This window comes from Pelmatolapia mariae, linkage group LG12 (genome assembly GCF_036321145.2).
Source record: "Pelmatolapia mariae isolate MD_Pm_ZW linkage group LG12, Pm_UMD_F_2, whole genome shotgun sequence".
Lineage (NCBI taxonomy): Eukaryota > Metazoa > Chordata > Actinopteri > Cichliformes > Cichlidae > Pelmatolapia > Pelmatolapia mariae.
This window is the reverse complement of record NC_086237.1, coordinates 2908009-2934882: the sequence shown is the minus strand read 5'-3', so window position 1 is coordinate 2934882 and position 26874 is coordinate 2908009. Positions and strand designations below refer to the sequence as shown.

At 41.0% G+C, this 26874-nt stretch overlaps 1 protein-coding gene across 1 annotated transcript in view; it reads left to right on the top strand.

Moving 5' to 3' along the window:
• adamts3 (ADAM metallopeptidase with thrombospondin type 1 motif, 3) overlaps positions 1 to 26874 on the top strand; it is a 149347-nt gene that overhangs the window by 87336 nt on the left and 35137 nt on the right. The window contains exons 8-16 of the mRNA XM_063490591.1: positions 824 to 929; positions 8363 to 8506; positions 10802 to 10934; positions 16213 to 16326; positions 17100 to 17245; positions 18972 to 19147; positions 20685 to 20818; positions 21603 to 21726; positions 25458 to 25538. Coding sequence (XP_063346661.1) covers positions 824 to 929; positions 8363 to 8506; positions 10802 to 10934; positions 16213 to 16326; positions 17100 to 17245; positions 18972 to 19147; positions 20685 to 20818; positions 21603 to 21726; positions 25458 to 25538 — 1158 coding nt within the window. The remainder of the gene's footprint in view (positions 1 to 823; positions 930 to 8362; positions 8507 to 10801; positions 10935 to 16212; positions 16327 to 17099; positions 17246 to 18971; positions 19148 to 20684; positions 20819 to 21602; positions 21727 to 25457; positions 25539 to 26874) is intronic.

The following is a 26874-nucleotide window of genomic DNA, read 5'->3' as shown; positions in this document are numbered from 1 at the left end:
TGAATCGTGCTAATAGCAGGAAGTCATGGCAAAGCAGCGATAATCGCCATTAATTATCCCGTAAATCCCCTGCTGTCACTGTGCTGCTGTGTGTGTAATGTGTATTGTCTTTTTGCAGCAGTGCCAACATGCATCACTGATGCGCACACGTGACACATGTGACACATTCAAACGTAGAGATTGGCCGAGATGCATACAGATCTTTCCTACATAAAGTATCCCTCCGCTGTACGTAAATGGCTCTACTTCTCACTCGAGCCCTCAGGTCAGCACAGCATCATTTGTTGCGCAGTTTTGTCGCTTGTGGTCTCATAATGTCCATCTTTGGTATACAGTCTGTGCTTAAATCACCGCACAGTTCCTTGGTTTTTGGTCAGCAGTCGAGATCTTGGATGATGTCGTTGTAGCTAAAACAAACCAATGAAATCCCAAACCGCAGTTATAAAGTGAGAAGATTACAGATGAAAACATGCATTGTTATTGTAGGAACTATGAAGATGACTGATTTTCAGCATAATAAAGAAATGTTCATTGATAATATTTTTCATTGTTCTCTTCTGGCAGATAATGCACAGTTAACTTTTTAAAGATTATTTTTTGTTGTTGGTTATGAGATTAACATTTCATCCTCACACAAAATTAGTTTTATTTCATAGAATAAATTTGACTTTTTTCCATTTTTAACTTGTTGTTTAATTTTTTTCATACTTTTCCACAAAACATTTTCCCCTGACGCCTTTCATTGAGATGCGAGGAGACTTTTTGTTTTCAGCGTCCTCATCTTTGTATTTGTTGTGGTAACATTCATCGTTTTTCCCGGCAGGCTACGCTCCGGTCACAGGAATGTGCCACCCAGTCCGGAGCTGCACCCTGAACCACGAAGACGGCTTCTCCTCCGCCTTTGTTGTGGCTCATGAGACCGGACACGTGTGAGTTCCTCGTCTCACTTCCTCCCCGTATTTCCGTGATATTCCCCGTGTTTTCACTGTGACACCATGTTTTAGTGCAAGCACAATTATTGTCCTTTTATTTAATAGGCTGTGGTATGAAATGGACCTTCATGTGAGATGAGATGAAAGACATTTAGGCCCATTCATCTTTGGACAAAATGCCAGAGGTTGTTTACTAAGCATGTGTCCACGAACTCAGCCCTTGTTTATTATCTTCTCCTTTTCTCCACATTTCCTGCAACATATGAAATAAGGATAAACAAACTCACATCAGCTGGAAGCATTAAAAAGTTATTAAAACCTGCCGTTCTATGAAAGGCAGAATTAAGCACATATTGAGTAAATGCACAATAACAGACTGCACAGTGGATAAGCTGCGTTTAGCTTCATGTTGCTGGGCAACGCTCTAAAAGCAAATCTTGCACACGACTCCTTAAACTGGCTGGCTGAGTGTGGTTTGCTCATTAACGTGACACAGTGAGGGCAGTTTGGTTGGTGTGTCCAAATCACCTGGAATAGCTGGTTTGAAAAGTGCCATTAATTTTATCGTAGCATCAATAAAGATTTTTTGTCTGTGTAAACAAACCGACCAATCAAATGAAGCTGTAGCGCTGTAATGAAATCTCTCTCGATGTCTGCACATTTCCAAATGTCCAAACTCTGAGTGCGGAGTTTAAAAACAAATATAAAAAAGTAGAGAAAGAAACTCACAATGTGGTCAGTTTTGCAATTAATAAAATGATCCCACACGTCTCAATCCAAACAAAAACAGGCCACCGTGGATGTTACCACTCCATTAAATGGATATTATTAGATGTCAGATATTTCCAGGAGGCTCCCCACCTCTACCTTCTTGTGGGATCGCATTAATATATCCAAGAATTCCTCTGTGTGTGTTTGTGTCTGTATGAGTCTGTGTGTCTGTGCTTTTCACATCTTCACAGTCTTTCATCCAGTCCAGCTTTTGTCCAGTAGTTACTTTTTATCACTGTTTCTGAAAGATTGGCTGCTTTTCTGTGTGTGTGTGTGTGTGTGTGTGTGTGTGTGTGTGTGTGTGTGTGTGTGTGTGTGTGTGTGTGTGTGTGAGGGCGTGCATGCACATGCATATGCGTGTGTTTGTGTCTTTCTTAGCTTCCAGAACAGTTGGTGTCTTACATGTAAGGTGCATATGGGAGATTTGTAAATTGTAGCTACAGACTATAGCCAAGGTCGCACCATCCCTGATGGCGCCTGTGCTGGTGAATGATAAATACTGATAAAAAGAAGTGGTGGGAAAAGATATTCTGTAAAAGGAAAAAAAAAGTATGGAAACAAAAGTCCTGTAGCGAATATCAAATTGGTCTTTATAATTTGTCATTTGTACACAAACCACAATCTTTTCTGAAACCCTAAACAAGTCACTTTTCTTTTTCTGACACTTGTGATGCCTGAACTGAACCAAACAGAAGGTGAATATGAAGGTAAAAAGTCTGAGAAAGAGAGAAAACAGGCGTCTCAACCTCATATGTTACTGTTGAAAACTGCATGGCCCACCCACCTGCCAGCTAATGTAGAAATGCATTAGCCCATACTACCCTTCGGCAATGAGGAACAACTCCCACTGAATGATAACTGTCTGCTACAGGCAGAGGAAACACTCACTTGTGGTATTTTTCTAACTGATAACTAAAGATGGCCATTCAGTCTTTTCAGAACATTGAAGCTCACCAACAACACCGACTCTGCACATACAGGAAACACTCCTCTGCAGCTTAAACACACTTTTTTCTTGTAGACTGCCGTTAAACAAGAGACATCTGAAAAACAGTGTTGGTTTCAACCTCTTGGAATGAATGTGTGAAGCCTAAACCTTAGGGTTAATATGCGCTGTAGTTTAATCCATGGGATATAGTCAGAGTTGAAGTCTTCACATGAGAAGTGGCAGTGCGGTGAAACTTGGAACTTGGACTACAGTGTTAAGCAGAACACTGAGCAGGCTAATTTTCCACTTTCCTGCTCTTTCAAGCTGTTTCCACGTCTCCTGTGGAGCTTTTGTCGCGAGTTCTGAAATTTGAAATAAACGCAGCGGGAGAGACTGTCAACAAAGAGCAAATATTTGGAGCCATTAAGAGCCACAAGCAGGATATTTGTCTGCCAGCTGGGTACAGAAACTGGTTCTGGAGTGGACTGAGTCCAGTTGGACAGAGGATAGAGTAAAGACGGTAGATTTAAGAGATTATCAGAAATGCTCAGAGCGATATATCAGTATTGTTGAAAACCATCAGATGCTTTTACAGATGAAGCAGTCATGAGACAGGGGTTTGAAATGATCAATAACAAAGGTACATGATGCAGTTTTTGTTTGAACATATTAAGAATGAAAGGCAGACGGGATTATAGCGTGGAGAAGAGAGGTATTCAGCAGGAACAGAAGCTTTTTGAAAGAGAAACCCAGCGGAGACAGCTAGCATCCATCATAAAGAGATGTCCCAGGGCACAGCATAAAATCCTCCGACTGTGCAGACGGAGCAGGCCAAGTGAGCAGGGATGTCCGGGGATCGATAGATGTTCTGAGAAGATAAAACAGATTAAAGCAGTGTGGAAACCAGCAGCTGTGCAGTACACCCGGACATCTTTCTGGTTCTGAGAGAAGAGCCTAGAGGGGAAATTCTGAGATATTTAATTCACCGTCAAAGATTAATTCCTATTGGAGGGAAAAACCAATTTAAACATGCTGAAAGCATCTGGAGCTGAAGAGAAGGGAACAGCAGCACGAGGCACAGGCAGGATGATGGTGATTGCTGCTTTTTAAGCCCTACAGACTGTGCAGGGATCGGTTTAGTCCTGAGATATAGCACAGATATGTACATATCAATTAGGGGAAGATTTTTAAAAGCCATTATAGACGGAGAAATGGTTACAGCAATCGAGAGCTCGTTTAATGTTGATGTGGGCAGGAGAGGACTGTTGAATGACAACCCTCAATCTTTGAGTGTGAGTCTCACAAGCTGTGAATTTATTGAAGTAAAGTACTTGAGCTTGTGAATGAATAGGTTTACACGTTGGTGCCTCACTGCAGAACCCCAAGACCACCAAGGTCCTGGGTTTGAATCCACCATCTGTCCATCTTTTTTGTGCATCGTCTGCAGGTTCTTTCAGTGTCTGCGTGGCTTCTGTCCTGTACTCTGGTTAACAGCTAAACATGCAGTTAGTGGACTCAGGTTAATTGGTGATTCTAAATTAGTTTTAGGTTTTGTGTCTCTCTGTGAGCGCTGTGACAGAAACAGCAACCTGTCCAGGGTGCACCCCACCTCTCTGCATCAATCCTTCCAATACACCTTCACATTTGGGGCCTGGCTGTAGCTCAGGAGGAGGAGCAGGTCATTTACTAATTGGAAGGTTTGTGGTTTGATCCCTGGCTTATCCAGGCTGCATGCCAGAGTATTCTTGGGCAACATACTAACCTCAGTGTGAATGTTACAAAAAAATCACTTAGGTAGACAAAGCTCAGGAAACAGTGCTCGTATAATGTTGTATAAAGCGCTTCGAGTGCTGAGGTAGAGCAGAGACGCGCTATATAAGAATCAGTCCATTTACCATCAACATGCTGCTCTATTTTTAAAGTGGTCAGTGAGCTATGGCCGTCCACTCTGAGCACCTCTGAAGGACATGTTTCATCTAATTAGAGGTGTGGAAACAGACTGGGCTCGTTGAACATGTACTCAATTACATACATGCAAATCATGTCAGTAAAGGCTCGGCTTCATTATATCCTGCCTCCTCACTTTAGCTTCCATGGCCCTGAATGACCTTAAAGTAGAAGGAACCCAAGAACATGAATGCAATTTATTTTAATTAACCTGTTTCCATAGTTGAGATGTCATGCACAGTAGTAGAGACGTCAATGTTTCCAGCACCATTTGAAGTTTTTAGAAATGAAGCCTATTAGAATGCATACCCAGTAAATCCTGCCAGCATCGAGTTATTCCAGTAAAGTTTAGGCCAGGATCCTCAGAGGATGTTGCTGCAAAATAAGAAAGTAAGCAGATTTCATCAGGTTTCTAAAAAAGGCGGGTGGGTTGGCGTCGACGATCACATCAGTCAGACTCAGTCTGCAGATTGTGTTAAAATCCAGAATGAGACTGGGCGCATACTTCTGTTGCAACTCTGTCATTAACCTGTGCAAGATCCTGTGTGACATGTATGAGCTGGAGGTGACGAGCACACTGCTGTGCCTCCCTCCCTCACGCTGCCTCTTCCCACACATTTCTGATGACAATTTCTGCATCCTTTCAACACTAAACAATGCTGCAATCATTACCGCTTCCCTCAGCGGCTGACCGTGTGAACAGGGTCACTGTGCAACAACTTCTGTCACCTTTGCATCTGCAAACAAGTGCTGAACCACGAATGCTTTGAGAGACAGAGATTGTAACAGAGTTTGCGTCGTTGCCTGCACATGTATTCGGTGCAAAAGAGGGGCAGTGTTATGCAGAGGAGGCTGCGATCATCACACAGGTCTGAACATTTAACTTCATTTGATGTCAGGCGAGACATAACGTACAGCATTCATGATGTAAAGACAGCTACAGCCTTTCAGTGAGTTGAATAAAATAGTAAACATGTACCTTTCAGCTCCTAAATACCAGCTTTTGAGGTGCATCATGCAGGTAAGCAGAAGCAGCTATTTGTAAGGGCAGGATATGATGGCAAATGATGCATAATGACTGCTAAAGGCCACAGGAGCCACTTTAAACCTACTTAACAACAAGAGCAAACACCATCTGTCTTTATGAAGCACTTCTCTCACCTAATTCCTGCTTCAACTAAGTTTTCTCTGTTTTTTTGGTACGAATATTTTATTCCTTATTTTGAAACCTCCCCCACTGATGGACGTTGCAGAGGCGTCATGAAGATTGATCTACGCGCTGCTATCATCCATCACACTCGACGTCTCTTCCAAGTTGAGGATGAAATGTTGTCACTATATTTGAGTTTAGTATTTTTTTATTTTGACACCTAGTTTCCAACTGCTGGTGAAGACTGTGTGAAGTAAGCTCTGAAGAAGTATATATTTTCATCTCCAATGACAGCTTTGTGTTAGGTGACCTTTCTAACACCCCGAACAGGACTTTGGGATTCATCTGCAGTTACAAAAAAATGGACTATACCTTTATTTCCAGTTGGTTGTTGTCTCCCTCCTGTTTTCTTTCTCCCGCTGCACTGAAATAAAATCATTGGATTTGTTGCAAAGCAGGAATGAGAATGCGTTTTTCTTCTTTCCTGATTTTTTTATCTTATTTCTTAGATTTCTTTCTGTCGTTGTGCGTTTTGATCTGTTGCCTGAGTATCTGCATGTAGCGGAACAGTGGACTAGCATACAAGTCTTTCAAAACATTTTCTCTAATAAAGTTCAGAAAAACCCAAAAAGCTCATAAATAAGTGCCTGAATCTCTGTTTTCTTGTTCATATAAATATTTCTTCTTGTATTTTATCCCAGACAGGGATTTAAATCCCTCTGACCTGAAGGTCTTTAGGAGTTTATCAGTTACCACATCCTACATCCAAACTCTTTAAGGGAAGAAATGATTAATTTCAGAGGCATTTCATCTTAAGTGAGAGCAAACTCAGATTCCAAATATGCTCACGAGCGAACACGTCATTTATGGATTTCATTTAGGAATTTTGCATTTAAATGATGCCCACAGATGGAAGGGTTGATTCCTGAGAGTTTCCTGTCTAACCTGTCTGAATCATTGCTGATTTGCTCTGATCTGTTTGCCTCTTTGGTTTGATTTGTCTGAGCCAGTGTGAAAGCTTTTCACTCCGAGTCTGTCCAAACAGCAGAAAATGTGGTTATCAGTGTGGCTTCAGTCAGCTCAGTGTGTGAAGGCAAAGCAGACCATCGCTGTCTGATGATGGATGTTTAACTTTAGCTAGAAGTCATAAAATGAACATTTCCTTCAGCTGTACGTGGAGAAAGGAGGACCCAGTCACGGTACTCTGCGATGCAAACAGTGCGTTTATTTACAGTGATGGAACTGATACACAACAATAATACATCCCCTTGTGCTCCCGACTTCCACTCCGTGTCTTCTCCCAGTGTTTGTGCTCGTGTGTCCGCTCCCTCGTGCCAGTGCACTCTGTGTCTGCTGCCCTCTCGTCCAGCAATCCTTCCTGGGAAAATAGAGGCAGTAGTTAGCACCCTCAGTACACCTGGTAAGCTCACACTCACAAACAGACCAGCTGGAGAACTGACAGGAAGTCTCACGAAATGATCTCGCGTCGGTGGGAGCTCCAAGACTCTCTTAAGTAGCTCCCCCGACGAGGCCTCATCAGCAGCAGGTGCGTGGCTTCGGGTGTGGCCAGTCCCCTAGCAGAGCCACACCCACCAGGCCTGAAGGCGCCTGTAAACAAGGGTTCAGATAGTCCTGCACCCACACACACACACACATATCTACAAGGACGGAGAAGAGGGGGCAGCAAAACACCAAAAATACATACAATATAACAGGTCCACGACTGCCCAGGGATCCTGGGTCGCTCAGACCCAGAACCCTGACAGTAAATAAACCTATCATGTGTATGTTAGGTTGCTGACACGGTACCTGGGTTTATTTCTATTCTTTCATAAAAAGAATTTCCACGATCTCCAAGTGGAACACATACTGATTTCCATTCATGGATCTAATACAGGACAGCTGCCAAAATCCATGTGCAAAAAAAACAAATCCAACAAACCCCTGCTCCAAAAAAGAGCTCAAAGAAAAGTACTTTCACAAAAAGACTGCACTGAAATACAAGACTGAACATCACCAGTAGAAGTCCTTTCTCCTCTGATAAAGGGGAGAAACTACAACAGCAGGCCACGGCATCACTCGGTAAAGTTATCTGCTTCAGAACAGAGATCTGTGGTCACAGGATGAATGTAACAGACTAATCTAAACAGTAAGGACACATGATTCAGCAGGTTTATTAGCACCAAGCATTATGTACTTTGTACATATTATTTGTTGAGATGTCTGTCTGATTAGGAATGTTCTCAAATTAAATGTGACTGGATAAGAGTACTAATACTATTTCAGATTGCTAAAAGTATGACTACTGTTTGAAAGAATCACTGTTAACAGGATATTTTAGTGAAGTCATGTGAGACGGTGGAGATGATGAGTGAGATGTTGACATGTGCAGCATTGCTGTGAATGTAAATGCATCTGTAAGATGCCTCAGTTTCAGCAGATTTAAAGTACAATTCGCAAAAGCAGCGTGAATCTTTATTGTTTGGTTTGCTGTTAAATGTTATTTTATACCTCTGACCTTTCCACTTGTATTAAGACTTGAAGTTGTAAAAAATAATGAAATTGTCGAGGTTTATCTTGTATTGCTGTTCTGCTGTTTTGTAATTTATGGTTTGTCTCTGCCTGTGAGAGCAGGTTGGGCATGGAGCACGATGGCCAAGGCAACCGCTGTGGGGACGAAACGGCGATGGGAAGCGTGATGGCCCCGCTGGTGCAGGCGGCCTTCCATCGATACCACTGGTCAATGTGCAGCGGGCAGGAGCTGAAGCGATACATCCAGTGAGTTCATAAACCTGCACAGTACTCCACATGGGTGCTGACAATCACAGCTCCAGAGCTCCAAAAAAAATCTCAGAATATAAGAACTTAAGTTAAAATTGGGAAATGTTTTATTAAAAGCTTTATTAAACAACAACCTCCTCAGTCACATACATTTGCTCAGAGATTTTGGGGTGGATGAGTAAATAAATTCTCAATAAGACCCGACAGTCGGATGCTGGAGCAGTGGGGTCAGACGCAGTTGTGATGTCCTGCAGCACAGAGGGATGGATGGGAACGCCACCAAATTAGGAGGATGAGTTTGGCACTCATTCTCCATAATTTTGACTCTTGGAAACGTATAATGGAGACAAGCAGGCTGTTTGTTGGCGGTGGCGTGTCAAAAACGTCAAATCAATCACAGCCCAGTGAGCAAATTGCATTTTACAGCTCAGTAGCCAAAATATAAAGTGCTACATGGTTGCTCTATCTGCCCCATATTTCATACTCTGTTTGTCCTCAGCATGCATTCATCTTATTTAGTGTTGTCTACACTCACAACAACAGTAACGTCAATGTATTTTATATCATAAGATAGAAAATCAGCAAGAAATATATGGAGAGGAAGCCAACGATCTGTGAGCAAGCACAACAAATCCTGTTTTAGAGTCACAACAAGGCAGGCTGAAGGTTAATAACAGAATAATTAACCTAATTCATGCAGTGTGACAGAGAGGAGACCCCAGAAATTCCCCTAAAGCACTCTAATCTGTTGAGACACTTTAGACTTTTAGTGTCACATAAAAATATCTTATTATTTACAGCCACGTGCCAACATGATGAAAATGTCTGGCTCCGCCCACCAGAACAAATTGTCTTCTTTATGCTTCGTGTGTGTCCTCTGGTGTCCCTGCTAATAACTGTATAATGTGTTAACCTGAGGACGTCTGAGCTTTGACACAAGCATTGTTGGCCTGTGTTCAGTTCATAGACATTGATTTTTCTTCTTCTCTCTGTAACTGACAGGGAAAGCTTAGCGGAGCGTGGACACAAAATTATTGACAGAGCCTCGAAGAGGATGACAGTGGCAGTGTGCAATCAATCACCAAACAGTACCGCGATTTTTTTTCTGGCTTTTATTATGAATGGAGCCTTTGTTGACAAAAGTCAATGTATAGCAGGAAAAAGTTGCTGCGGTATCTCAATATGAAGACTTTGTGAGGCAGCTGCTGAGAAGAAATTTAATGAGAAGTTTAAAAATCATTTCACATTTTCAAAAGGCACATATGCCTGCTCTGTCTCTGCGCTGGGTTTAGTTGTGCCCCCTGAAAAAACAAACAGCCAGGCTGGGATTTACTGCAGCTGAGCCGCTTCTCACCACCTGGCTCTGTCATTAAATTAGGAAGTATGTGCATAAATCTCAGAGGGAAAACAAGCAGTTTCTGGATTTCTCTGATAGCTTTGTGCCGCGTTCAGGTAAAATCAGAATGGTCAAAAGTTAAGAAATAACAGAGGGGCATATTTAGCCTTTTAGCTTTCCTTTGGGTTTGTTTCTTAATAGTTTGCTTAATAATTCGATTTTGCACTGACGTCGATGGATGGATTAAATGTCTCAGTTGATAATAGATTCCCAAAGTCAAAATATAATTATTCTTTAATGAAACTTTAAATTCATGGATGTTGAGTTTCTGTTAAAGTCCTTTCTTTAACTTTACTCTAATGTGTTACTTTGTAATAACAAACCACACGCAGCGTATAACAGACGACTTTTATACCACAGAGCAACAAGTCATATTCTATTGTTATACTGAGCAGGTTTAACTAGTGTTCATGCAACAGTTTGAGTTGCTGCAGGGCCTTTAAATTCAATCATCCATTAAGCAGTAACTCCCACAATGAACAAACAGAATGAAGTCAAAACTATTAAACTAATTAATAAATGAAAACAATGCTTCCGGTTATGCTAAAATATCAACGTAATAGAGACTTGAGTTAGATGGATCATTTGTTGGACTGATGGTTTTATCTGCAGAGGGCTGATGATTGGAGGGAAAAGCTTGAAATGTCGACCGCTGCAGTGAGGGGATTTGATGCCTTTGCTCTGCTGGTTTGGAGTAAATGAATTCGTGACAGCAAATAAGTAAAAATTATGCGACGGGCTGTGGTCACATCTAGGAGAGGGTGTGGCCTCAGGCTTTCCAGGTACAGATCCCCTTTCAAATAAAGATCTCCAGTTTGTGTCAATAAAACTTTTTGGCCCTGTGAACTTTGTTTGGCTTGTTCAGAGTGAAAACATGAACCTTCATGTCCTCACAGCACGTATGATTGTCTCCTGGATGACCCCTTCAAACACGACTGGCCGGAGCTTCCTGAACTTCCTGGCATCAACTACTCGATGGATGAGCAGTGTCGATTTGACTTCGGGGTCGGCTACAAGATCTGCACTTCCGTGAGTGAAAAATAAAGAAAAATGTCATCAATAGCAGAAACCAGCTAAAATATATTCTATGGAAACTGTTGAAGAAGTTGTCATTCTTTGGCTTTTAGAAAAGACTCTTGGGATGAGCGAGCAGGGACTTTGCAGTGAGGTTTCTGCAGAAAGCTGTGCTGATCACAGCCTCCAGAGGAAACTGACTTTGAAATCTCAGACGATCAGAATCCGTCTGCAGATTAGTGAGCGCTTCAAACAGAAGCCTGCTCATTTAACCTCAATCACACCTGTTATTTCCCAGGCCTCTGCAGATGCAGGGTGATCACTGTTGTCCCTGTTTACTGTCATCTATTTTCAGCAGGTCGGAGATGCGTAAATAACAGAAATAAAAATGAGCTTTTCCAGTTGTTAATTTTGTGAATACTACACTAATAAAAATGCAAATATGCTCAGTATGAACTGTTGAATCTTAAGCTTTCAGTGTTTGTAAGATTTTGTTTTTGTTTTATTTATTTTTTTACTTACAACAAAAGTGAGTTTTAAAAAGTCAGAAATGCAGCAGCCACGTCTGACTAAGATCGTCACTCGATGTCTGGGGTCCTGACTTGGTTGGCATTTCTTTGAAAGCATTTCGAAAGTCAACAGACTCCCGGTGATGCAGTCCCATTATCGATGAAGGCTGCATTGTTTGATTTCAGCTTAAAAAGGAGGCCCGGCTGCTCTGTCTGAGGTTTAATAGGTTGTAGCTGACAGTTTTCGATGCCCTTTGTTCTCTACAAAGATCAGTTTTTAGTTCTTATTTTCTGCTTTGTAATTATTTGTTCATTTCACAAGGTGATACACTGCTAAGAGGAGACGCTGTATGCCGTTTTAAAATTTCCTTCCTCGTCACCGTCTTATTAACAATCCATCAGATGATCACTTCTGTTGTTTATGAAAGTCTGCAGCTACACGCAGTGCTACAGAGCATTTCAGCAGTTTTCATCTCATTATTTCGGGTTTCCAGCCCGAGCTGTGTGTGTGTGTCTAGAATACATGCCGAGATCTCTGATCAACAAACTGAACATTTCCTCTCCAGCATCAGATGGCAGATAGACATGGTTTGTGACTAGATGTGAACCTAATGCAGCATTTGGTGACTGTAGAGCAAAATATTCCCTGTAGTTGTGTGAGACCACGGCCACAGCTGAGTGTTTAAATAGTGAACTTACTGAGTGTAACTTCCTGTTTGCCATTAATGTCTGTGCTCTGCATCAAATCTAATAAAAGGCCTCTTAAAGTGCTTAGATGAAATTAATCTAAACCGACTCATTTACATCATGGAGGTTTAATTTATTACAGTGCTCGAGGTTTTACAGACAGCAGGGATGTGCCCACTGAGACTGCTTCCCTTATAGTCATGCTAATCTAATCTAATGCTCATCTAAATAATGAAAAACAGTTAAAAATGTATTTATAACACTTAAAAACATCACCGGCTATTTAAATTTGACACAACTCATTTCACATTACCTAGAAGAGAGAGACCTTGCTCTAATGAGAGCACAGAGAGTCTTTGGATGGTGTTCAGGTTGATATGACCCGTAGTAGCTTTTTTTGTGTAAAAGTAATAAATGAGAATGATTTTCTTCTCAGAGAAGAAATAATAAAGACATAATAAATAAATAAAAGAAAAAATGGTTTTCTTCAAAGGCACCTATTTTGCTTTTCCATATTTTGTCATATACTTGCAGTTCAAATGATGTACACTCATATTAAAAATAGTTTCAAACAATGAACTCAGCATATGTGCAAATAGCCACCATGAGACAAATGGACAAACTGATTGCTCTAAATGCTTTTTTTCTTCTGTTGGATCTCTATGATGTCATAGAGAAGCGATGGTCATCTCAGGAGTGTTGTACCAGTCCTGTTGTACTGCTAATTAAATATGATATTTCATTAGGAGGCAGCTTCTGTGAGCACGTCACTTTCACCCAGTTACTGTTGCCCTGTTGTTTATGAGGGGCAGCCAATCAGAGGACTTTAAAGGAAGGCTCGTTTTCAGACAGAAGATGAAGCAAGGCCCAGTGTAGGATAAAGATCATTTTAAACTACAGATCATGCAAAGCTGCTCTAGTATTATCCAATAATAAAAAACACTGTGAGCCAAGTAACTTTTTTTTTTTTTTACACCTCACGTTCGAGAATTATTTCCAGTCTGTTGTCAGCTTGGTGTAAAATCAAGCAAACATTTCTGCTTGATCTATACTGAGAAGTAAACTTTTCCACTTTAAAGTTTACTGTGTTGTGTTTTGTCGTGCTTAGTGCCGACGTAGGACAATTTTCTAATTTAAGTATGACTTTGCAATGACAGTAAAGACTTAAGTTCAACGTAATAAAAGTTTACGCTGTTACCTACAAGATGTTTACAGCCTGCAGCTGTTAAAAAAGGAGAAGAGATTCAAGACATGCTCTGTTGATCAGCCTCTTTAAAAACTCCGTTGGTTCAGGTGCTGTTTGCTCTGATGTTAACAAACTCTTCCACAAAAGCTGGATGCTAGCACAGATGATTGTTTTAGCATCGCAAATGAGCAAATCACAAATTAGGCGTGTCATTGCCCAACTGAGCAGATTACAGCTGTTACAGCTTACTGGGCCATTCTGAAGTACTGTTTAAATCACGTGGCCAGTTTAATTCCTACATGCTTATCTACATCTATTAAGGCCACGTTAGCTTTACACCCACATTTCTGGGTCACAGGATTTGCCTGTAGGTGGACATGACCTGCATTTTGCCCCAGTTTTGCCTTTTTAACCGAACATCCACTGGGAGGTTCGGCCAGTGAAGGTAGGCTGCTCTGTTGGTTCTCAAAAAGAGTCATTTTTACAAAGAAGGGCTGAACAATCTACGATCCATATGGAGATTAAAAAAAAGATTTATCAAGGTAATACTACATGCGCCCTGTATACATGTATACACCATGTTTTCTATGCTTTTGATGCTTCTCCTTTTCAGTTTTAACTTTTTTCCATCAAACAAAAGCATCAGGAAAGCTGTAAAAGAAAAAAATGAAGTGGTAGTAGAGTTACCCTCAGTTTGCTTTAGCCTGAGGGTTTGATTTATAGATGTCTTAGTTTAATCTTTATTAAAATCCCACACAGGGCCTGTGCTCGCAGTGCAGCCCGACAGATAAATGTGTAACAGTGACAACAACACAGTCCTTTAGAGACAGCTGATTATCTACCTGTCAGACCAAAAACAGTCCTGCAGTTTATGGCTATCGTGCTCACTGTTGCTGTAATTTCACTTCCACGAAGAATCGGACAGAGAAAGTTAGTGAAGCTGTTAGATGTTAGAATAATAGAATCCCAAATGAACTTTAAAATAAAAGACAACTTCTTGTGTGTCTTCCTTACTCTGACCTCTTTTCTTGAACTGCCGAATCCTGAAAAACAATATTTTTTGGAATACTTGAAGCAAACAAACAAAGCTACGCTAAGGAACAAAAGACGTGATGAGTGACCTTACTAACAAAACCAAAAAGAATCAGGCCTGAAGAAGTCAATGTATTGTCAAAATGTCATCCTGATGTGGAATGGAAGAAGGAATAAGAGCGAGATAGCAACATGGAGGTATTATTTTTGCTCCTTTGTGCAGAATAACACCCGAGCGCTTTCAAAGAATTTATGATTGTTTTTGTGTCTCCTGATGATTGCCTCACAAAAGTAGGAAAAGGCAATTCAGTTGGAGGCTGATGTTACATAAGGCTGCAGGAGAAAGCAAAATTATTGCCTCGGTTTTGTTTAAAAATCCATCTCTGTCCAGGTTAAACTATTTGCACACTAATTCTGCTGTTTCATAGAAGTGCCCCTCTGCATCAGATCACGACTGCAGAGAATATCTGGCTTCCATTTACGTGTCCGGTCATTGTTCTTGAATGCAGATTATTAAAAAAAGAAATTCAGATATTTCAGAGATGGTTTTCTGAGATGAACGTGACTCGTTAAACTACTCACAAAAGAAAACAGTCTGCAAATGGAAACAAAAAAACATCCAAAAATCGTGTTTTCACAAACTGAATATTGATTAAATGTATAATGATTAGCAAGTGATCAAAATACATGAGCTGCTTGAACAGGATCCAAACACCCCGTGTATACAAATCATAAGCAGACCGTCTAAGCCCCACTGGGCATAACAGGGGCTGCTGCACTGCACAAGTTAAAAAAAAAATGTTTGTTTGTTGTTTAGGAAAAGAAGTCCCTCCAGGTAATTGTGTTTATGCTGCTGCAAACAAAGCACCGGCCACCTGAGCAACTGAGCAAAACCGAGAAGGAGATGTGGCCGCGGCAGACATGTTCAGAAAGGCTTATTAACCTCTGCAGATGTTCCAGTTTTATCAGCGGTGCTCTCAAGTACTGCTAATGAGGTGAACAGGGGAACTGGTTCCCAATCCAGGTGAACTTAATAAGAAGATAGCTTGACACAGTCATTAATGCCGTACCAGTAACTGCTTTGGATGATGGCAAGACAGTGGAAACCAGTTTCTTTCAGAAGCAACAGGTGATGACACAAACATGGTGAAAAATAACGAGCGTGTTAATATTTGGAAGATAACTGTTAGCATGTAGCACACATTATAAACTGTGTATTGTCTGGAGATCAACAGCTGCTTCATTCGTTTCTCCTCAGAAGCAAAAGCTTCTTGCATCCCACATTTATCTGCAGACATGAAGGAAGCTGTTTGAATGTCAGACACTCACAAATGTACCAGTGAAGTCCGTTCTTGAACTGTCACACAGTCTCTTGTCATTGAGATGTTTTGGGCAGCTTAGCTGTCGCTTTTTAAGTTATCTAGAATTAATCTGATTGTCTACTTAGATCCCTCAGAAATGTCTGACCACCTTACGTGACGAGGAACTTAATAAAAAGCCGTTATCAAAGAAACCCACTCGGCCCTCTCTGGTAGATAAAGAGAAGTGAGAACGAGAAATACCTACATACAATTTCAGAGTGCCTCCTTCTTTTATCAGAGAATTTTCATCGTTACTTTTGTGCTGTGGGTGATTATGTTCATTTCTTTTGCACCTTAGTTTATCAAGGACTCTCAGATATTGGATACAACATAAATTCTTATATTTTATGAAAAGAAAGTCTGATAGATACTCATTCCTTTGATATTTTTAAGTGACCATATTCTGCTCACTCAGTTAGGCAACACAATGAGCAGTAGAGAGATTCTGCAGTTATATTTTTATCTGTAGTATGCCATGTTTTCAGTTGCCTTAACGTTTTTTGCTGTCTGTGTTCCAGTTTCGCACATTTGACCCGTGTAAACAGCTATGGTGCAGCCACCCAGACAACCCCTACTTCTGTAAGACCAAGAAGGGGCCACCTCTCGATGGGACCGAGTGTGCACCTGGAAAAGTGAGTTTGTCTATTAGCACCTACATACAGTAAATCATGACCAACAGTATAAGGGCACTGCCAGGAAAAAAGCCGGTGGATGGTGGAGATGGTTCGTGCAGTGCTCAGATGTTGTTGTCGCAGCTTCTACCTGCAAGGGAATGAGTGAGGTTCAAGCAGAGACTGTATAACATGGATGGACATTGTCTCCAGGTCTGAAAAGTGGAGCCAGTATAAAGGTGCCTTAAACATGCATGCTTTCTAATGACCAAATAGCAAAGTGCAAATAATTCAGACTGTATAGAAGTCTATGAAAAAATGACTCTACTTATCCTAAGGACACGGAGCCTCCTGGGACATGGATCCTTAATAGCTTTGTGGTCCAGATTAGAGTCACATTAGACAGGGTATGTGTTCAGGGTGTGGCTGCTTCATTGTTAAAACACTCAACGTGATCAAAATGCCCAACTTGAGGTCCAGAATGGTTTCCCACATGTAATGGGAAACCTATAACACTGTCATCACACACTGATGCTTGCTCGGGACCAGTGGACACATTATCACGTGCTATTTTTCAGTGTGCAAGGTAATCAAGTAGAATTAGGAGGATTACTTCAACATTTAAAATATCTCTGATGATGTCATCACTTCACAGGACGAGCAACTGTGGTAACCACGGAAATCTTGACATTCCTGCCCACATCCTTCTGGCTAAAAAAGTTTAACATTTAGATAGGAGACCTTCTCTGCTGGCTTACTCTCCCTGTCTCTCTTTGCCTTCTCATCTCATGTAGTGGTGCTACAAAGGTCACTGCATGTGGAAAAACCCTAATCAGGTCAAGCAAGATGGTGCCTGGGGCTCCTGGAGCAAATATGGTTCCTGCTCACGCTCCTGTGGAACTGGAGTTCGATTCCGGACCCGTCAGTGCGCCAACCCTGCGTAAGTAGACAAACATTGGTTAGATTCAGGGCGGCATCAAGAATAATAGAAATAGTAAAGTATTTGAACAATGACGTGACTTTTGTCCTGGCTGCCCCCTCCCCGAGCCGCGTTCTGCCGGAGGTTTCTTCCTGTTAAAAGGCAGTTTTTCCGTCCTACTGTTGCCCAGTACTTTTTTTTTTGTATACTTTATTGATCCCCGTGGAGAAATTCCTCTCTGCATTTAACCCATTCACTCAGTGAAGCAGTGGCAGCCATTGGGCGCCCGGGGAGCAGCGTGTAGGGACGGTACCTTGCTCAGGGGTACCTCAGGGTAGTCGTTTGGTGGAATGGAACCCCCGACCTTCCGATCATGGGGCTATCACTCTACCTACTGAGCTTTCCCTGCCCTACTTACTCATTTGACTGTTGGGGTTTTTCTCTATATTACTGTGGAGTCTTTACCTTACATATCAAGCACCTTGAGGCGACTGCTGGTGTGATTTGGTGCTGTATAAATAAAATTGAACTTTCATAATCCCATTTAAATCACCACTGTAGACAGTTAATTACTTTTTATTAAACACCTGAATTAAAGGTGAAAGTCTACATTTCAGTCATATCCCGATTCTTTGATTTAGAATCCACTGCAGTGGTGTACAGAGATGAAATTATCCACAAATAATTATCCATATTTGTCATTGTTCAAATATGATGAATGATTGCCATATTTGAATATGCATGATTCTAACTTCACAGCTAATTTGGATTAATTTACACCTTTAATGCTTATGAAACCCATAATGGAGTAAAAGAGACTGTTTTACTTTGACCGTGGAATATTGTGCTTCATACTGTTTTAATGATGACTTTCCAATGAGACAAACTAACACTGATCACTTATGCTTTTGTGACAGACCTCCAGTATTTGTGAGTAGTGTCAGTCTTCTTTAAGTAGCTTCCTAAACCCAAAGGAATGCTGTTCCTCACCTGTTCTCTTTTTAGCTGTCTCAGTGGTAAATTAAAGTCTGCATAAACATAGGACACAGGGGATGCACTGGTTTAGTCCTGAGGCAACAAAAAATCTGCCTGCCAGCTGGTGTAAAGCTCATTAATTTCTATGGAATATGCTGTTTTTCAGGGTACTTTAACTGACAGATATGAAAGCAGCTTCCAGCGGCGTTCTCCTGTCTCTTTGTAGGTTTTAGTCAAAGGAAGTCAAAGCATTGTGAAAATTACTTTCTATAAAGTTTAACACTCGTGTAAGCAAGGATGTCCATTCGGGTCAGTTACCAGACTTTATGTTCAGCCTCATATTGCTTTGTAAAACTTCAAGTTTGGAAAACCTTTTGTATAAAATCATCGCCTTCAGTGTTATTCATACGGCTTCTCCTTCACGCAGCTTTTTGTAGTAATAGGAGGATTTATCTTTGGTTCAATCCTTTTCAAAGGCTTTGAGGGTGGCAGTCAAGTATTTTTCATTACAACAAAACTCAGGAGGCTTGATTTAAATAATCAACCCCTATTAAATGAATAACTGCAATGTAAATAGGAAGTATTAATGCACTGAAATGACGCTCCACTTGCAAACCAGCTGTAACAGCTCAGAATCATTTTTAGCCAAATGTGCGGGTGGATTTTACACAACAAAAGCCGTGGAGGAGGATTTGTTTCCACTTTTCAAAGTTTGTAGGAAGTCTTCGCTGTCTGATCAGCACCTCTGATGTTCATCCATTTCGTTGCCCAGCCCATCGAACAGTGGCCAGGACTGCCCAGGAGTAAACTACGAGTACCAGTTGTGCAATACAGACGACTGCCCCAGGCACTTTGAAGATTTCAGAGCTCAGCAGTGCCAGCTCCGCAACTCCCACTTTGAATTCCAAAATGCCAAACACCACTGGCTGCCCTACGAGCATCCTGATGGTAAGCCAGAAAAATGTCAACAGATTGTTTTGCTCAGGCCCGAGGCTGCTTTGCTGCTTCTTTTATGCCCCAAACAGAACAATGAAAGCAGACGAGGGCAGGAGATCTGAACTCAGACACAGCTGAAAAAAGATATACTGAAGACAGGAACGCAGCCAGCCACTCACCACGCTGGCCACACTCTTTTGTGCAAAGGGAATGTTTGCAGCTGTGTCCTCTGTCATGTTTTTCTTTTGTTTTCTGCTTTTTCCCGTCCTTGTTTAGTCTTCCATCTCTCTGCTGGGATGAACAATTTAAACCCGTTCAACCTTCAAGCTTTCCCTCTTTGCAAAAGTAATGGATCACCTGTGCAATTACAAAACTCTGGGCAGGGGTTTGGAAAGTCAGTCATGTAGAAAATAAGTAGGAAGCACACTGAGAAACTGCAGGAAGGTGAGAAATTAAAATAGCTGTCAAAGGCAGATAACCAGCCTGCCTTTGACAGCTATGTAAATTAAAGGACAGAAGCATTCAGATGTTTTCTGTCATTTTTTACATATGATCCAGTTTTTTAGAGCCTTCAGGTTGTTTTGTTTTCCTTTTTGTTATTTTTCTTATAAAGGGACAGTGCTCATCATGTAAATGTGCCAGAATCAGTCACAAAGGCAAATTTGCTTTGGCAGTCAGAAGAAGTTGATGGCTCATCTAAACATTAAAAGAAAACCTTCACACAAAAGCACCTGAGCACAGCTAAAAACCCCAAAATGCAGAGAAACAGAAAGAATACATGAACACATACGAACGACTGCTAAAACGATGATTTTAAGACATAACTCAGTGGTATCATATTCCTCATGTCTGCATGCATATTAATACAGGTATTATTCACACACTGACTCCCCAGATTTCCAAAAGCACCTTTTGTAATTTTTACTTTACAGTCCAGTTTAGAAAATGTTCATTTTGTTTAATGAAGTCGTTGAGCACAGAGGGCTGAAACTGTGAAATCTGGTTAAAATGTAACAGTGATGTTGTAAATGTAACTTTACCTGATACTTTCAAAGCCTGCTTGTAGACTTTTTACTGTTGATTGTAATGAGGTAGACGGGGTGTTGATGAGTGTTAATATGTCCTAAAATTCAAGGCGGTCATTGTAATCACTGCAACACAAACAATAAAAAATAAACTGGTGACAGTTTGCAAAGCAGGAAAATCAGAAATACACGTAGAATATACATATTTTGCAGTTTTGTTACCATACCAGCATTTTTTGGCTCATGCAGTCTATTAGCGTTATCAAAATTTAGCGATACAAGCTTTTCCAACTCCACTGATTTTTCTTAACCGTTTAGCAGGGCTAGAGCCTATCCCAGACTTCACAGGAAGCAGGAAGCACAACGCACCCTGAGCATCCTTTGACCACTCAAAAAAAACAAAAAAAAACCCCACAATAGATTGATGGGTGTGTTTTTTTTCTCTGTCTAAGGAACTTTTAGATAGTTTCAGAACCACTTGGCTTCAGTTTGTTATGCTAATCTAAGAATTCATCGTCTTGCAGCAAACAGGAGATGCCACTTGTATTGCCAGTCCAAGGAGACAGAAGATGTGGCGTACATGAAGGTGCTGGTGCATGATGGGACACGATGTTCTTACAAGGACGCCTACAGCATCTGCGTGCGTGGAGAGTGTGTGGTAAGGGTGTATTTAAACGACATCAAACTACATTTCTACGAGCTGTGTGTGCTCACACCCGCTGCAGACTGCTGGACTTCTTAAAGCTTTGCACAAATTCATTTAATTACACAGAGTTAATGGAAGTAAACCAGCATCAGGTTCACTGTGATTGAATCCAGAGTATGTACTCACTGCTGTGAAGGAAGAAGGTGGCTTCACTATGATGTTTATATCCTGTACTGCTAATTTGTTCTGAGACATTATTTAAAGAAGAGTCTAAGTGTTTTTCTGTTTGAAGGCATTTTTCGGTGGAGTTTGCGCCTTTTTCACTCTGGTTTTCAGTTCAGTTGACAGTTGTGAGAGCAGCATGGCAAATTATAAGCACACAGTTTCCTCTAAGTATGTTTATTACTGAAACTGAAGATGATGAGATTTCTTGTGTCACATTTTGGTGCTTTAGGAGCTCCATATAAAGTTTTTTTGGCTCACGGTCAAAACTTGACACCTTTTTAGCAAAGAATAAAAATCTAACGAGGAATAGGAAGAGATTCCCTCGATGTGTCTAATCATCCAGGTGAGGTCATGATTTTAAATGCTGACCTAACTCGTCTTCCACCTCCAACAGCAGTCAGCTAACATCAGCTCGTGTCCAGTTGGCGCTGATAAACCCACAGCTAATGAATCCGTTACGTAACATTTGCCGGGTCCGCTTATCGTCAGACACGCTGTGAAGGTAACGGTCGCCCCCCTCAGCCAAAAAACAGTCGGGGTTCATCTGTGTTGTTGTTTTCTTGGTCTCCAGAAAGTTGGCTGTGACAGAGAAATTGGCTCTAGCAAGGTTGAGGACAGATGTGGGGTTTGTGGTGGAGACAATTCTCACTGCCGCACTGTCAAAGGAACCTTCACCCGGACGCCGAAGAAAGCTGGTAAGAACTCGGAGCTAACACAAATCATCTTAAACAGGATTATTGTTCGTTTGTTGTTGTGTTTTATTTACTTTCGTCACATGAATGATTTATTTAATTGCATTTTTCTTAACTGCAGTCTGATCATTCATGCAGATAGTCACTTTTATTTTAAACATTAAGTTATAAATGATAAACTCAAATCTCCATTTGGTGTATTCTTTATTAAAGTCTCCACAAACATGCTGGGGACAAATATAGAACACAGATGGTCATTGACAGTACATCACAGTATTTTTGCTGTATTTTGATGGTCTTCTCGTAAGCAGAGTAGAGACTTTCCCCCGTTATAGCACCGGGTTTTGATAAGGCTGCTGGGATACTGTTTTCTGTGTTGTCACATTCAACACCAGAAACCCATTAGTTCATGCTTTAGTTAGACTTTTTCATACTGCATTTGGCATTCAGCCCAATTACAAGCCCCCTGTTGATTTTTTTTCTACAATTTCTTTAACAATCTATAAAAACTGTAGTTTTTATACAGAAACAGAAATAAGATGGTGCACTTTAGCACGTTTAAAATCAGCTTCAAATGTTGAAATGTTGCCTGTTGGCACTATTCTCACATCTGTTAAACCAGAAGAATTCAGTTCTATTCAGTTTTATTTATACAGCGCCAAATCACAACAACAGTCACCTCAAGGCGCTTTAGATTGTAAGGTAGACCCTACAATAATACATACAGAGAAAAAGCCAACAATCATATGACCCCCTATGAGCAAGCACTTTGGCGACAGTGGGAAGGAAAAACTCCCCGGTGGCGGGGCCATCTGCCGCCACCGGCACAAGAAGGGTCAAGATTTTTGGGAGATTCTTGAGGGATGTTGTCACCTTAACATGACCTAAGATTTAATTAAAGTGAGCTGCTAGCTTTACTAGCTTCTTATGTAAACAATCAGCAATCCATTTGTAAGTAAGTGAGTCAGCACTAAGCTTTGTGCCATTACCTCTGCCCAGCAGGTCACATGACTTCGTGGAATCCCAGTACATGAATGTCATTCAAGAGCAATCTGAGCTGCTCGATTCTAAGATGAGAAAAGTACTGTTTACTTGACTTCCTGTGTAATGTGACACCTTCTGAAATCTTCACTTTATATTCATGATAACTGAATTTAAATAACTTCAGTCTGCATAAGTGTATACATTGTGGGTTAAATGTGAGCAGTAAATGCTGTATACCAGAGCGTATTGTCAGCATGAAATGTAGGCTTTGAAAGGTCTCAGCTTGAGAGTCTTCTCTGCCCTTGTAACTGTTATGAGAGCATGCACTCCTTTAACTACTGATTTAATAAGCAAAGTGGCAAGCGCTTTAAAAATAGATCTTGGTTAGTCGACCGGATACAGCCCATTATCAGCATGCCACACTTGGTTATCCCATTTTAGTTTCTAGTGTCTCTGTTTGTCCTTTTTAGAATATTGTTTAAAAAATACATTTAATATCTGACGCCCGACCCAGTTAACCCAAAAACGTGCAGAGCACTTTGTGGCAAACGGATAAAGAGCCTGTCGCAGAACGAGGAAACATTTCCGGTATTCCACTTTTCAGACTTGTGTGGTAAGCCACTGAAATGCAGCCGGTCTCAAATGAGGAATCTGACCACTTATAATTTCCTGTAGTCAGTAATCGATATGGGATAGTGCGAGAGCTGGTAGTTGACTCTGCTGTGCAGACATACAGCTGAAAACTGCTGCAAATATTTCTCCTCAGCCAAAAATGGATTTGTTCTATTTGCAGGAGGTGGATGTAAACAGAAACCAGGGTGTTTGAAAAGGATTTTATCCAGATAACAATCACCTCATGCTGGCAGTAATGATAGTAATGAAGTCCGGCTCTTATGAATTAAAAGAGAAATAATCATGTCTTTCCTTCTGCTTGTTAATATTGTTCTTTCATTTTTTTAATACATTTGTAAATTCACCGACAGCCATTTAACCAAACCACTTTTCATGATGACTTCAAAAATCCACCCTTGTTTTCGGCTCCATCAGTCATGGATCATATATCATTGGATTTCACTGAAGTGCGAGCCTCGATGTGATGGCTTCATCAGATCGTTTAAGGATGAACTTTATTATAACTGTGATCATTCGTCTTTGTTTCCTCGCATCTCTCTCTCCCAGTTAACCACTCACCTTTTTTAACAGGGAAACAGTTAAACAAGAGAGCCCAAAAAGAAACCGCTGTGTCCGAAAACACTATATGCAAGTATCCAGTGTTACTGAATCCCTTCGCGCCTCCTTTACTAGTATTTCCTGCCCAGCTTGTAGTACAGATGGATGCTTAACACTGTAGAGATCCAGAGACTCGAGTGACATAAGCTGCTGTTTCTTCTGTTCCCTGTTACTAAGTGTCTTTATAGAGCTGACTCAGCGTTTGTAGATGTCACAGGCTCGACATACATCTATAAAACTCTTTAGAAAAAGTTATACTTCATGATATTAGTGGTATTTTATTATTTAACAGCCTAACAAACTAACTTTAGGGTCCTAGCCCAGATAAAAAATGCCACATTAAACAAAGCTGCAGATCTTTGAAGGCAGTCTAAATACAGCTGGCCATTTCCAATGATTCACTGACCCATAACAAACCGGGTTCAGTCTAATGATCCGCTTCCAAAGGGTCATTTTAGATAACCAGCCTGTGCAGTGTATCAGTCTGCACACGCTCTGTTATCGGATTGTAATTTCTGTTGAGTGTCTTGTGGCTGAGAAATTGGATTTCATTAGACGATGATCTCTTGGAAGCAAGCGGTCTTTTCCAAAACTTGGAATGCAGACCATGTAAAAATGCCTCTCCGCTACCTGCTGTAACCCTGTGTTAGCTGCACCTCAGTGTACAGTTGCATTTATAATCAGCTCAGCCGCACCGATGTGTGCGTGCCAGGACACCCAGAGTGTTTGGCCTGTCTGTCAAATCTAAAAGCGAGTAATTACAGCTGCAGTTTTCTGCTGTGAGTGGCGGATGCCGCCCTGCCGGCAAACGTAGCTTGCTTTCTCATCCAGCGACAATTGCTCTGGTTCCTCCTATGCTCATTAAATACGTCTCCCCTGTAGGTGATGTTGTTGCTGTTAGATAGTGAAAAGGAGAGGAGGGGACATGTGATACTGACTAACTGATTTATTTCATTCCAAAGGGAAGACGAGAGGCGCCTTTTCTTTGCCCAAAGGAGCTCGAAATGTGTTTGTAAATGAAACAGAGGACTCTCGAAATGTACTTGGTGAGTCACGGTAGGTTTGTAGGAGGCAGACATCCCTGACAGACAACTTTGCTGGTCTGTAGTTTGAAAAGCCTTTTACTCCTTCCTTATTGAAACACGGCCGAAGGCTCTCTTCATATACATCCTGTTTGCACAGAGCCAGTGTGAACAGAAATAAAGGGCGATGCGCTTCCTTTTAGAGACTTTCTCATTTGATAACCAAATAGACATGAGTAAACCTTCAGGGCCTGTTTCAATAGAACCTTTTACATTGAGGAGGAAAGCCAACCAAGCATTTTCTTCCTTCTTTAACTTCTTCAAACATCCTTGTAGAGCAAAGTGAACAAAATGTCTGGAACATGCGGGATGTCAGCCTCAGCAAACCGAACAGATTATCCTTGTATCTGCTTAATGTACCATTTCTGTCTTATCTTTCCTAACCCCCCCTCCCCCCGTCCTGCTTCTGCTGCTGCTGATGCTGCAAACTTGGCAAAGGTTACCTTAAGATGTTTCTCATTCCTCCTGGAGCTAGACATGTGATCATCCAAGAACATGAGGCCTCCCCTCACATTCTTGGTAAGTGTGATTTTCAGAGATGAACACATGTATGAAATCTTAAAAAGCTCTTTGCCATCCTCCTCATGTTTCCTCAGAAGACTGATGGGAAGATATTTTGTGAAATCATAGATTTTGCATAATTCATTTCTTGTCACCTCCCAGGCTGAGGAAAATGAATCTTCTCATTTGCATTCATTATTAATCGGCCTCTTAGAGTCTGCTAGATGAGCGTGTTCTTTCTTTTCTGCGAAATAGGACTAGTTTTTCTTTATTTAGTTGAATTTCCAATAACAACCAAGGACATGTAGAATTAATCAGCCATATTTAAGAATGAATCATAAAGACGTGGCTTGTTATAGGATAGGTTTATTCATAAATGATTAAAATAACCTCCACAGTATTGTCCACAGAACATGCTAAACACAGATGGGATTATGTAGTTATTCTTAGTGCACGCTAAATAAAATTAATACCTGAATTCAATTTAAAGGTCATGTCCTTGTGCATCTTTGGACTGCTTCTTGCGCTGCTACTATTTTTAGAAGTTCTGTGTGTCTGTGATTTCATCCTGGAGCTCAAACCTGGGCAAAGACAAACACTAACTTCTGTCCCCCCAACTCTGATGTCAAGAACAACCCAACAACACAAAAGCAGAAGTAAGGTGAAAAGTCCGTCAGGAGTGCAACCAGCAGGAAACACAGAAACACGATCATCCCTCACCGCACAGTGTAGCCGCTGGGTTTGATTCCCTCCAACTTTGTCCTTTTAAGAAAATAACATTTAGAAAATTTCACAAAGGGAAATGTTTGTCCCACTGGAGGAGGCCCTTTGTGTATTCTAGACACACAGATGTGAGTGATAAGAATCTGACAAGCTGGCAGTTTGCTAATAATAGCAACTTTAATGAAAACAGTGAAGAACTATGATTACATGTCAAATTATACTCTTTAATCCTCGTGCAATACACATCTGTCAGTCGAATGATCACATAATGTGTCGACTTTTTCTGATGGAGTAGATGGATCGATCCTTGGTTTTAAAGACTCCCTGGTGTCTTTGTATTGAAAAGTCAATTTACTGTAAGTGAAAAAAGCACAATTTGTGCCTTTAAAATGCCAGTTAGTCAAGTCGGATGTTGGGTCTGGTAGAACAGTTAGTGATAGTGATGACTAAACCAAAGGATCCTGTTTTTGAGTCAGAGTCAGACTGAGTTTATGTGCAGCTAGAAGACAGTAAATATGCCAAAAATGAACAAGAAAACGACCTCAAAGTGGTTAAAAAAGGCTCCAAATGTCAGTATTTGTAGTCTAACTCAAGTACAAGTAGACTGACAGTGTAGGAAGTCAACTGATCT